General features: G+C 39.6%; 1 protein-coding gene across 4 annotated transcripts in view; it reads right to left on the bottom strand.

Moving 5' to 3' along the window:
• The window catches only part of SSBP2 (single stranded DNA binding protein 2), a 134,923-nt gene that overhangs the window by 25,261 nt on the left and 96,852 nt on the right, over positions 1-12,810 (bottom strand). For 2 of the 4 annotated variants that reach the window (XM_048292227.1, XM_048292229.1), the window contains 4 exons: positions 7,024-7,083; positions 5,317-5,383; positions 5,039-5,109; positions 2,848-2,939 (listed from right to left, as the gene is read on the bottom strand). In XM_048292227.1, coding sequence (XP_048148184.1) covers positions 2,848-2,939; positions 5,039-5,109; positions 5,317-5,383; positions 7,024-7,083 — 290 coding nt within the window. The remainder of the gene's footprint in view (positions 1-2,847; positions 2,940-5,038; positions 5,110-5,316; positions 5,384-7,023; positions 7,084-12,810) is intronic. The other 2 variants (XM_048292228.1, XM_048292231.1) reach the window with 1 other exon arrangement.

The following is a 12,810-nucleotide window of genomic DNA, read 5'->3' as shown; positions in this document are numbered from 1 at the left end:
CCTCTGCTGATGATCACATGGTGAAATATTAACTGGGTTTTTTCTCCTGTTGTTTTTATCTTTCATTGGTTTATTGGATCCTCTCTTTCAGAAAAACCAGGAATATTTGTAACACTTAAAGGCTGTTTTCACCCCAAATGCTCACACTCATTTCTGTGACATGTACTGGCTCAGAGACATGACTGGGTTAAGCCACAGGAATATGGAAACTCAGAAATTTACACTGAGACAAGGCAACTCACCTTTCATCTAAAAAGCTGTTGGAATTTTCAGATTTATTGGACAGCTTTCAGTATAGACTTAGAAATCACTGCAGCAGAATCTGCTGGAAAGCTGCATGGATTTTGTGGAGCCAAGTGCTTATAAAACACACATAAAAACCTACAAACTGAATTTTTTTCCCCAATTCAATCCAAGCAGGTCTTTTGCCTTCCACTAAATGTTTTATATTGGAAGGACCAACAGGGCCATAAAACACCATACAAGTACCGATTCCAAAATAATTAATGAAGTATCTGCAAGTATGACCAATTTCAGGTGGCCCGCACCAATTTTTTAGAGTTTGTCCTGTTAACGTCAAAGCTGGCTTGAAAAAATAAAAGTCTGAAATTTTAGTTTCCCAAGAGATGAATATATTCCATCAGGAAATGAAACATCTAGACTCAAGTTTGTGAATTGAAATTAAAAGACAAAATCACACCTTTTCTTTTTTTTTTTTTTTTGTAATTCTGAGGCATGACTGAGATATTCTTAGTGCCTGAGACAGCACTGCAGGTCACACGGGGTGTTAAAAATCACCAGTGAAATGTAACACTGCTCCCTGAAATCTGCCTTTTTGTTCCAAAAACTGGCAGAGACATGAAATCTTCCTAAAAATGGCTACGTCAAGTTCCAACTAAAAAACCTACAGCTAAAATGAAGTTATTCTGTGGAAGAACATGGGCTGTGCATCAGCTGTGTCCAACAGAAGGCTGATGGTGTTATTGATGACAAAGCAAGGAGCTACCCAGCAGTGCTGCATTTGTGGATTATACAGACTGAAATGCTGCCTTTTGAGTCCTCAGGCTGCCATTTCTGGCCATAAAGAACACTTTCTCAACCAGAAAAATGGTAACATTTTATTTGGCAGATACTCTGCCCTTAACCAAAGCAGCTTCCTTTCACACCTTCCAAGGAGGAAAAGCTGGATTTCAAACAGCAGCTGTTTCTGTGGAGCACACATTTTTGTATTTAACACTGCCAAAAATCCAAGAAAAAAAGAACAGAACACTAGAAAGTCATGTAAAGAAAACACTCAGGTATGAAAGACATCCTTATGTACAGCTGAAACGTGATTTCCCCAGATGACCCCACTGCTGCCTCCTGCACTGAGAAACAGGGCGAGGGGTAACACAGAGAGCACATTTGGGTCCATCCTCTGCCACTGCCTCCAGGCCAGCCCTGAGTCTGATCCTGGACAGAAACAAGGCCTCACTAACATTCCAGTGACAGCAGTAAATTTACAGTAAGAAAACACTCTAATGTCCAGAAAACACAATTAAAAGAATCCCAACTCAGAGCAACCCCTCTGATAAAATGTGCTTATAAAAAGCAGCAATATTAGTATTTCAGTCCATCTTCTGTCTTTCTGGTAGGCCAGGAAATCTTTTTATCATCCAGGAAACTCTTTTCTTACTTTTCCTGTGCAAACTCTCATTTATGTCAATAAATAGTTTCAAAATATCTTACCTGTCCCTCAATTTTACTTCTGGAAAGTAGATTTCCTTTTCTTTTTAATTCCGTCTTGAGCTGAGGAAAGCCTCTACAGTCCTGATACTTGACTCACACTGAATTGCAAATGCCCAAATATTTTTTCCACATCAATTTAATTGAAAAACGTAAGTGCCTACCCTCAGGATGGTTCCTACAATTGTCTTGAATCCCGATATGTGATGTCTATGATAGGGCAACACACAACTTCAGATTTTAATTTATGTGCTTCAAGAATTCAGTGTATGTCTGGAAATCCAAATATATTAGAGGTATGGTGGATTTTTTAAATCACATTATCTATTTCTGTACCTCTTTGAACTTTTCAGGGTGGAAACTTTTTACTTGAAATGAAAATTAACATTTCTTATTTGCATTTTCTATAAAAACGGGTATGATATAATGAGAAAAGCGTATAGAAATCTTTACTCTTTTCTTAATGTTACATCTGAAGTATTTCTACACACTTAAAAGGGGGGTTGTCTTCAGGGATACAAGGCACAACACCCTGCCATGGCTAAATCCATGCCTGAAATAGATCTCAACTCAGATTATATCCAGTTTTACCAGATGATGATCCAGACCCACAAATACACAGAAACACTGACAAAAATACTCTCATATCTGTAAAGCTCATCTATCTGTTTAGACTGGAAATAAATGTAGTTAAGGAAATGAAAACTGCAATTGAGGAAGACTTTCAAAGCAAATGTGTCCTTCTTTTTCTTATAAATAGTTCCAGACAAAGGCTATTTTGCTTCAATTAAGTACTGATTTATTTTGCAGAGAAGAACCATTCCTCACAAGATATTTAGTAAGTAGAAATATAAATAGTGTCATTTTTTAAAATGCATACAAGGATATATCAGTGATTACATAGACAAAATATTCCCAGTATTTGAAGTTTCATCTGTGAAAGAAACTGAGTATTTGTATAGACTTGTTAGGACAGCCAAGGCTCCTGTAAGACTGTGGGTTCACTGCTTAAAACTGCATTTATTGGTCATCAAAGCATGTTCGCCCTGCCTTATCCATCCCAAGTGTTCCTTCTGCAATGCAGTAATTTTCTAAGTACAGTAGGATTTATGTTGTGCTTACATGTTCATCCCAGGCATCCCCGGGCCACCTAAAGCGTTCAGAGGGGGTCTCATGGCACCTCCATAGTTCTGCAACGACAACCAAGGGTCAGACTACCACAAAACAAAAAAACAAAACCAAAGAGGAGGGGGAAAGAAAGGACAGCAGGTTAATGACATCCCTGTGCAACTGCTGCCAGGACAGGCCATGCCATTCATGCTTTCAGGATTCCCTGACTGGTGACTTAAAAAAACAAGATGATTAACCCCGAGGAGAAGCAACTACAAACAACAGAAACTGGCTAAGAATGGTTAAAATGGTTTCAGGAGGAATTATACAATTTACATGTATTGAGCTCAAGTTTATGGCCAGCAAGGGTCAGTTTTTATAATGAATTCAACTTTTAAACCAAGGCTATTCAAAGTCAGAAACCCTGACTAAGATTCTGAGATATCAAACTGTATTATTTCTAATTAGATTTCATTGTGTTTGCATAAAATTAAACCATACGATATAACTTTTCAAATGTACCGTTATATTTCTCTTTCCATTATTCAATTCTAATAAATCACAGAATCCCAGGATGCGGCTTTAAAGCCCATCCAGTGTCACCCCCTAGCCCTGGGCAGGGACACCTTCCAGTATCCCAGATCTGTGATAATCAAATGTGATAATCATGGAGAGCATTTAATATGGCAATTAACGTCATAGCAATGCTAACAAATTAATTTCCCAAGGCCCATGAAATCTGAATTTATCTCCTGATATTATGACCAAAGTTTGACTGCACTACTTACACAAAAAAACAAATTACACCTACTTTTATTCAGTGGAATACAAGTAGAACAATCTGTCTCACCGGACAATCTAACTTCTGACTGTAATTACTGCTAATCCTAAGCAGATGTACTCCTTTGCCCTCAAATAACAGCACTGCCATTAGGGCCACCCATACAGATGTTCTTTCAGAGCAGTGATGCTCTCTGCAGAGCCTGGTGGCCCAGGTAGATGGTGATTCAATTATGGAGTCATTTGTGAACTTAAGTTTTGTGGACTTAAATTTTGTGTTGGTTAGGACGCTGAGCACAAGAAAGAAGAAGCTTACAAAAACACTGCATCTTAAATGACAGCAAAAATGGAAAAATTATCCTCATAAAAAGCGGCATGAGATTTGCCTGCTGTGTGACTAACGGTGCTGCATGAAGGATCAGCTCAATGTCATATGGCAGCACAGCAGAGCTTCTTTTCTACTCCCAAAAAGAGTAAATACATTTCAGGGCTACAGAAAAAAGTAGCTAATATATTTAATAATGTTCTGTTGGTCACACACAGCAGCTGTTTTGAAGAACTGCACAACTGGTTTCCAGGAAGAAGACCCAAAATTGTAGAGACAGTTGTGAACAGACTTGAAATGCAAAGCTATTCCATCATTTAGAATTCAGTTGTTATTCAAACAAGAAGCCACCAGAGAGATCATCTAAAATGGGGAAGCAAAAATGCACAGTGTGGGCACAACAAGCACACTGTGAAACAAAACACTGGCAGAACCAGTGTGAAACACCACCACCCACGCTGCTGGCTGGCAGTGCTGACAAAACACAGAGCAGCCTCCTGGATTTGTGTGCCAGGGGTGCATCAGGACTGTTTGTGCCCTGCCTTGGAGCACTGCTGGGACAGAGCCACAGAGAGGCTCGAGGTGGACAGCAGGGACAAATGGCAATGTGGATGTCTCACTTCACACTAAAATCTCTCCTGCACTCACCAAAATTTAAATCAACAGTGGAGGAAAGAAAAACTTCACAGAATTTGGAGAGGGATTTTTGGTGAAGTTAGAGGTATTAATCTTTTCCTCCTAAACAGCTTAATCAATGAGGAGGAGGAGGAGGAGGAGGAGGAGGAGGAGGAGGAGGAGGAAACACCTACCCCACTCCTGGTCTCCCTTGCCAATGTCACTCTTTGATTACAACATACACTTTTCTAAAAAAGCAAATGAAAGGATTCCTCTTTTAATTTCAAATATTAATGAAAATGACAGATTTTCATTTCAGTTTTGTACAGCTGCAACTCAGAACTGATTTTTTTGTAAAACAGGAAGTTTGTTTTGGAAAGGGATTATGTAAACAAGTCCTGGGCATCTTCAAGCTATGCAAAGACAGAGAATATAGACTAAGTCTAGGCCTGTCACTAAGAATAACCCATCTGTGGAAAATACCTGTGGTCCTAATGGCACCATTCCCCTTGGAGGAGTCATCCTCTGCATCGGCCCACCCATGTTTGGATGACCTGCAATAAAACATAAAAGACATTATTTATGTACGCAATGCACGACTGATTTAATTATGCAAGACACAAGCACCTTCTGCAGCTACTTTTAATGAATCATCCCTTTCTAATTAACAGAAAAGCTTAAGGATCTGCAGAAAGGTTTGGAGCTCAGGAAGAAAGGTGCCAGTTTGTGAGGACAGCGCTGTGGAGAGGTCCCGCACTCACCCTGCTGCCGTGTGGGGTCCATCCCGCTGGGCAGGAGGGGCTGACTCCCCGGGACACCTCCAAGGGCCTGAGGCAGGGAAAACACAGCATAAAACCACAGAATGCCTTGAAATTCATGTTAAAGACACAACACACATATTTCATTCCTAATTCCTGGATGTTTCCTCTGAGTCAAGAGTTAATGTGCTTTTAAATCCCCACATTAATCTGCCCTCTGAGCTTACTGAATTAGGTTTAAAGCTCATTTTAACATGGTTTTACCTGTAGCTGGGTCAAGTAGAAAAATGTTTTTATGAATGGATCTTTGCAGCTGATCCACAACGTGCTACTTTGCATTTCAAAGCACCACCACATTTTCAGTGAAAATGTATCCTGAGTGAGCAGAATCTCAGAATGGTTTGGGTTGGAAGGGACCTTAAAGTTCAGCTCATTCCATCCCTCTGCCATGGGCAGGGACACCTTCCATTATGCCAGGACCAAACTACCACCCAAAATTTGGGCCTTAAAGCTGCACGACAGTTTATTGCTTCCACACACTGCCCATCCATGCTGTAACTTGAGTACTGACGGTGCTGTTAAAGCAGCAATTCCTGAACGTGGCACAATGTGAATGAAGCAAGAGCTGCAATTTGCTGGGATTATGTGATTAGCTTCCACACTGGACTGAAAATACCACAGTGCGCAGAAAAAAACACTCCTGAGACCAAAGCTGCAGGCTGGCAGTGCTTCCAACCACCACATCCAGCACCCACCTGCCAGGATTCAACCTGCTCAGGCACACAGGGTGTGAAACCCAAACACTTGGCTCAGGGGCTCAGACACCTCTGGCTAAGGCAGTATTGGGAAGTCCAAAAACCAGGAACGCACTGAGTGACAGCAGTAAAATGTTATCAAATATGAAGTGCAGAACTAATGGCACTGCACAGATGATCACCCAGTCAAGGTTACTTAAGTCACTCCCTGCCCTGGTGAGAAAGTAGCCCTGGTACAGGTACCTTAACGTGATTCCAAACATGACCAGGTAGAGCAACACCTGGAGAAGTCTTGCCACCTGATACATCCAGCTCACTGAAATTTAGATTTCATATCTTCTGGTGATACAGTGTCAAAATATGAAACTGTGTTACACAGATATAAAAAAATAGCCAGAAATGAGCCTGGGGAATAGTGTGACAATAGAAAGGCAGTCCTGGAAGCCAAAGCTGGACCAAAACACCTCTTCCATTTATCCTTTCAACCTTTCCCAATATTGTAAATGACCTAGTTTTCCTCTCAGAGCTCCACTGATGTTTTTTTGTCTGCTTGTCTTTAGCTTTTCATCTGCTGACGACTCTTTCTCCTCCTCTATCTGCACTATGGAGAACTTAAAAACACCAGAACCCTCTTCTCACAGATGGGCCAAAAAAGGTCCCTGCTGATGCCCAGCAGCTCATTACTCATCCGTGTCTCACTGGCACTGCACATCCTCCGATGGAGATGAGACAAAATTGGGAATTCAAAGCCTTTACAAAGTCCTCAGAGTGTCTGTAGGAGCCACAGAGCACTCACTGAGATCTGTTTCTCACCAATAATCCCCATATTTACTGTGAAATAAATATAATCTGTATGTCCAACAGAGATGGGCAGATGAGTTTACACAGAACTGAGTTAACACAGGGAGGGAACCCCCACCCTGGGCCCTGCAGAGCAGCAGGGGTAAAGCCTTACCTGGTTGGGTATTCTGAGAGGTGGCCTTGGACCTCCAGGGTACCGAGGGGACATGAAAGGCTGCAGGGAAAAAAGAGAAACACTGCTGATTAATTCCACTCATCTTGTAAAAGCCACCCTGTGTCACTGCCATGTTCACACCCACCCAGCCTAAACACTCCCGTGGAGAGCTCGGGACATTGTTCCACAATGTTCAGAAGTATTACATAAACAGACTTTCTCAGCCAATCCATCTATCAGGACAAATTATTTAACACTTTGTTTCAGCAGCTGTAAGTGCAGAATATAAACAACTTAACGCATTAATAGTGAAGAATAAGCCATAATCAGACATCTGTACTTTCCACTGCAGAAAGGGAAAAGATGGGAACTTTGGAATAGAAAACAAAAGTGTTCTTGGGAGATTTTAGAAGTAAGGAAGGGCAAAATAATTCATGAATACTTCTCATTCACTTTTTCATAATACAGTAAAAAGCAACACAAAATTTAACTGGTGGGGTCACAGATTCCCAGTTCATGATGCAAGTATTTTGAATTTTGCTGGCTTCAGTCGCCACGTCAATTCAGTGCTGCACTCCTGTCATCCCTCCCTGCTCACACTCTGGATCTCCTCTCTCACACCTAAATTTATACACAAATCTGTCACACCATCCACACTGTGTGAGGTTCTGGGGGCTCTTGGCTACTCTTGAGCTGCCTCACAGCCCACAAATAAGCCCAGTCCCCCAGATAAATGAGTGGTACTGACAGCAAAAACATTTAACTTCTCTACTGATCCCACCCCGAAGCATGGCGATAACCTAGAAATCTAAAAAGATGAGTGGCAAATCTACAGGAAAAAGGCACAAACATCTGACTAAACAGAAGATGAAGAGGATGGCTTTGGCAAGCAGGAGTACCTACAGCTCCAGAAGAAAATGAAGAGATAAAAGTTTGCTTTGACTGAGCACAAAGACAAAAAAGACTGATTTAGAGTAGCAATAGCTTGCAGAGAAACTGCTATTATTTTACCAATGATTACTACTGGAATTTTTCCTATGATCTTACATCAATAAATTAATGAAACCTTTCACATCCTGGAATCAGATGAAAGCTGAAATAATGTAACCTACATAAACACATACTCAAAGTAGTGCTGGAAAGCAATTTAAAGTACAGAGGGTTTACAAACTGGAGAAGAAAGTTCAATAACAACTGTGAAAAGATTAATAAAAAGATACTTGAAATGATGTGCTGTAGAAGAGGGAGGCTCCTGTGTGCACTGTCTGATGGTGAGAACCTCTGATAAGGAAGAGAAAGGGCTGTGCTTGTGTCGAGGCCCTCATGAAACAGTAGGAGTGTCAGGAAATTAGAATTTCAACCATTTCCACAAAGGTCAACTGAGTGCAGCCACTCCAGTGAGGACCCTGGGTTTGACTCGTCTCCTCCAGCAAACGAAACTCAACTTTATTTACAGCTGTGCAACTCACAGAAGAGAAATCTGAAGTGTCTCTCAATTCAGCCATGTCTCAAGAGCAGAACCACCCTACTAACACTGTGTAATAGTAATAAAAAATAGTAATAAAAACCTCCTCCTTCCAAGCTTACAAGGCTTATATATTGTAAATATTCACGTATCTATGTATTCCGCTTAAATTCAGGTGGAACTGCAATCAGTGACAAGCAGATTTCAAGTAGTTCCTATGGTTTGGTTTACCACAAAAATTTTACCATTAAAAACTTAAATATTCTCATTTTTTGTGTCAGTGACTGAACTTCTCCATCTCCACTACCAATATTGTGTTTGTCCACAGAAAGGTTCCACCAAGATATCTCAAGACAACAAAGAAATTCTGTCCAACATTTTACTGAAAATATGTTAAATACTCTCAGTTTTTCTCTACAGTGACAGCAGTTTTAAAGTCCTCACACACATTATTGAGCACCAGATTCTGAAAGACACAAACTCAAGCAGCAGAAACTTCATGCCACGTGTTGATTCACCACTTGCCTTGTCACTTACAGGAACACCTGACATTTAGTCTCTGAACTAGTTTAACTTTCATTTTCTACTCATTTTTTTGTTAGGAGTTGTTGAAATGTCCATGGCTTAGGGAGGAACCACTGTGGGCTTCCATTTCTTACATCAGGCATCCCTCTCTCCCTGACTTCTTGGGAACTTCTTCCCCTTCTCTTGTAGCACAAACACCCCCAAACTTAATGGGCTCAAAATACTGGTGCTAAATCAAAACCAGTGCCCACAGACCTTGAACTGGTCACTCAGATCTTGTTTCTGAAGGTAAAAATATAGAGTTTTCATGATGAAGACTTGGACATTTCTGCCTGTTGCCTCAGCCTTGTGTCAACTCAAAATTCAGCATTTTAAATGCACCTTAAATGGATGCTCGCACTGAATTTTCAGGGAGAAAATTTTTCTTATTTGTCTTGCAGTTAAGCTGGAAAAATATTCAATAATGCAGCAGGCAACTTTAGCTGTCAGATAGGAAGAAGACAGAGGGGCTAAAATCAACTTCTCCAATGGAGTTCAAGAACTGGCAGAGACAATAAGGTGTTAGGAGAAGCAGGAAAAAACCCACTGTAAAACACAAACAAACAAAAACCCCAGCAAAAACCAAGCAACCACCCAAACAAAACAAAACAAAAAAAACAAACCAGAGGACACACAAAAGACCCAACCTAATAAAAAATCTCCAATCCACACAAACAAAATCAAACCGCCTCCAAAATCTCTCAGAATTAAAAACAAAAAACAAGACAAAACCAAACAAGCCACCACAAAAAAGGGGGGGAATCCCAGCTCAAAACAAATCCCAGCTAAAAGCAACTGAGCAACCAAAAAACTCCCCAAAAATGAATAAAACAAAGAAACAGGCAAGCAAGACAGTTCTAAGCCACGGCTGAGATGGAGATGCCACCAGCATGTTGACACCAACATATTCCTACACACAGGTATGAAAGTCACTAATTTGGCATCACAAAAAGTATCCTGAAGGTTGCTATCCTGTAGATAAGAACAAAAAGAACCTTTTACTAAACTGGGTGAAAACGAAGCCAGAAAGGAAAAACTTCTTGTGTAGTCACTGCAGAATATTTGCATTTATCAACTTACAGTGAAAGTTTAAAAAAAAATCCCAAAAACCTAAAAGAAGGAAAGTATTAAAATACTAGAATAATAGTGACAATACAAAATATAATCAAGATGTGAAATGTTAAATTTAATAAGGTCCCTACTCTTACAGCAACATTTCATGTTGAATTGTTAGAAGTACTTTAAAGCAGGACAAGTTCAGGAACTTGAACGAGGGTGCCAGAAGTTGTAGCACTTTTTTGTTATCTCCCTGCTCAAGAATAATCCAGCTGTGTACAGGGAGAGCAAAGGGTATCTCATAACCTGTGTGTTTAATGCAAGTCTGAGAGGTCTGTGTGCTGTGCAACATCAAAGTCCAGTAAAATCCTGTTTTTCTTGGTTCTCAACACAACGGAAAATAAGTTTCTCAGTGGGGAAGTCTTTGAGAGAGCAATGTTGAAGGACAATGGCCTCACTGCACACATTTTGGTGCCAGAAAACGTGATTTTACAAAAAGTATGCACCAGGAATCTGATGTCATAGAGACACAGAGGTTGGGATGTTTCTCTGCCAGTCACACAGTTCTTACTCTTTTTCAGTTGTTCAGGAGACTCTACACCATGATGTGGATTAGTTTTCACTTCTAATAACAGTGGTGAAATGAGGAATTCAGAAGGTGGTGTTCTACTAAGCATGACAGCCTCCAATAAATCTATGGTTTCTTTAAATTGACTTCCCTTCTCAAAGCTGGGAGTGTAATTTACTTCCTTCCAGATACAGGCTTTTTGCACTGACATTTTTATCCTGTTTTTCCTCATATCTTTACATTTATCAATCACATTTTGTCTCATATAAATTTGCAAAATTTACAATAACTCACAGCCAGAGAAATAACCCGGAATATTTCAATTCCTATTGAGACTTAATTGACTGTAAATATATTGACCACTAATTAAAAAACACATGGTGAGACACAGCTTCACACTTGGTGTGGAGAAGGACCGAAATGGCAATAATTTGTTTTATAACTCAGTCACCAACAGCACAAACATAAACTCAACTTATGCCTAGAAGCTGAACATGGAACCACAGACCTTATTTGTACACACTGCAACAAGTGATCTTAAATTAATTGTGCTGCTACTTCAGGTGCAGGTACTGGAGAACAGGTCAAGCTACCAGAGACAAGGCCACATTCCCTCTGGGAATTCTGAAAATGACCCAATCTCTCCATCTGTCCACTTAGAAGTTCTAAATTATAACAAGTGAAACAAACTAAAAATCTTTGTTCTCCTCTGTTTAAAAATCAGTTGCCAAGTTACACATTCTGTGTCTGAAAATACAATTAATCTTCACCTTTTTTGTTTTCAAACCCTACTCTCGGCTAAAAGGTTTGGCATCACTTCCTATTATGATTATTAGTGTTAGTATTAGTACCAAATGATAAAAAATAATACTTCTGGGCATTTTTATTTCACTTTCCTATTAGGTAAATAATATTTTGATATATCTCTTTAAGACTCTTGTGTTTTAGGAAATGCTCCAGGGGTGTTTTACACCTACATCTCCCGTTCTCAAACCAAAGGGGGTTTGCTGCCCTCCTGAGAGGACCACAGGGAACCATAAAATATGTGTGAATTGAATTTATCCGAGTAACCTTGCAATTAATTTTTCATTTCATTACTTTTTATTTGTTAGTTTCCTCTCTGATTTATTTTTGTGGCATCTCCCTCAGCGGTAAAAAGTCACCCAAGTGTTCAGGACACTCTTCATTAGCACATTTGAGTTTTAACCAGAACTAAGCCCAAAATGGTATTTTGCTGAAGTATTTCAGTGATGAAATTTGGGTTCTACACTGCACATCTTGCAGTCTCTACCACGGCAAACCAAACCAGTTTTTTTTCTATATTATTTTATATAAAAACATGTTATTCTCAGCACTGAGAGAGAATTTCTCTCCACATTGGCCTTTCCTGATGATCAAACCCAGTTCCACGAGCAAGTTCTTCTCTGTGCTTCAGAAGAACATCCCTAAAAAAATAATTCCTGTATTTATGGTTTTCTAAGAGCAGACTGACAACTTATAAATAGCAACAGTAAGAGGTGTGATTTAATTCAGAACAAAGAGCAAAAATTTTTTTTCCCCTAAATTGAAGAGCTCCTTCCACATCTAAAATTCTAAGTTACAGCAATACCAGCTTTTAAATTAATTTGATGTTTTATCCCTGGTCAAGGAACACCATTTGGAAGACTACTGCAACAAACACCTTGTTTGGTGTAGAGAAATGAAGAAATAATGCCGTGCTTAAAAAAACCAACCAACCAACCAACCAACCAAAAACAACCATAAAAGCCCCAAACAAAACCTTTTTTCCCCAACTAAACATTTACTGATGTTGAAAGTCTGCTTTTAGATGATCTTTAGGAGTTGCACTGTTATTGCATCTATCTCACTTTGTAGGGAACGTCATTATCTGAAGCTCAAGATTTCATAACTGGAGGGAGAAAGTTGCTAAGTTCTGCACATCATACTTGAAGGAATTTTTGAAAGAAATTCAAATTTTAAAAGAGGTATCACTTACACAGATTTTAAGCCAGGTAAATAGTTTTTACTTTAATTTTTATTAAATGCAAATAGAAAGGAAAACAGCATTTTTCAAACCTGACAAGCCAAAACATCCGAGATGTGTTACCTTAAAAACCCCCCAAAATAAAACCCC

The sequence above is a fragment of the Corvus hawaiiensis genome, chromosome Z (genome assembly GCF_020740725.1).
Source record: "Corvus hawaiiensis isolate bCorHaw1 chromosome Z, bCorHaw1.pri.cur, whole genome shotgun sequence".
NCBI classification, from domain to species: Eukaryota; Metazoa; Chordata; class Aves; order Passeriformes; family Corvidae; genus Corvus; species Corvus hawaiiensis.
Note: the sequence above shows the minus strand (reverse complement) of the source record. Positions and strands in the feature narration are given on the sequence as shown.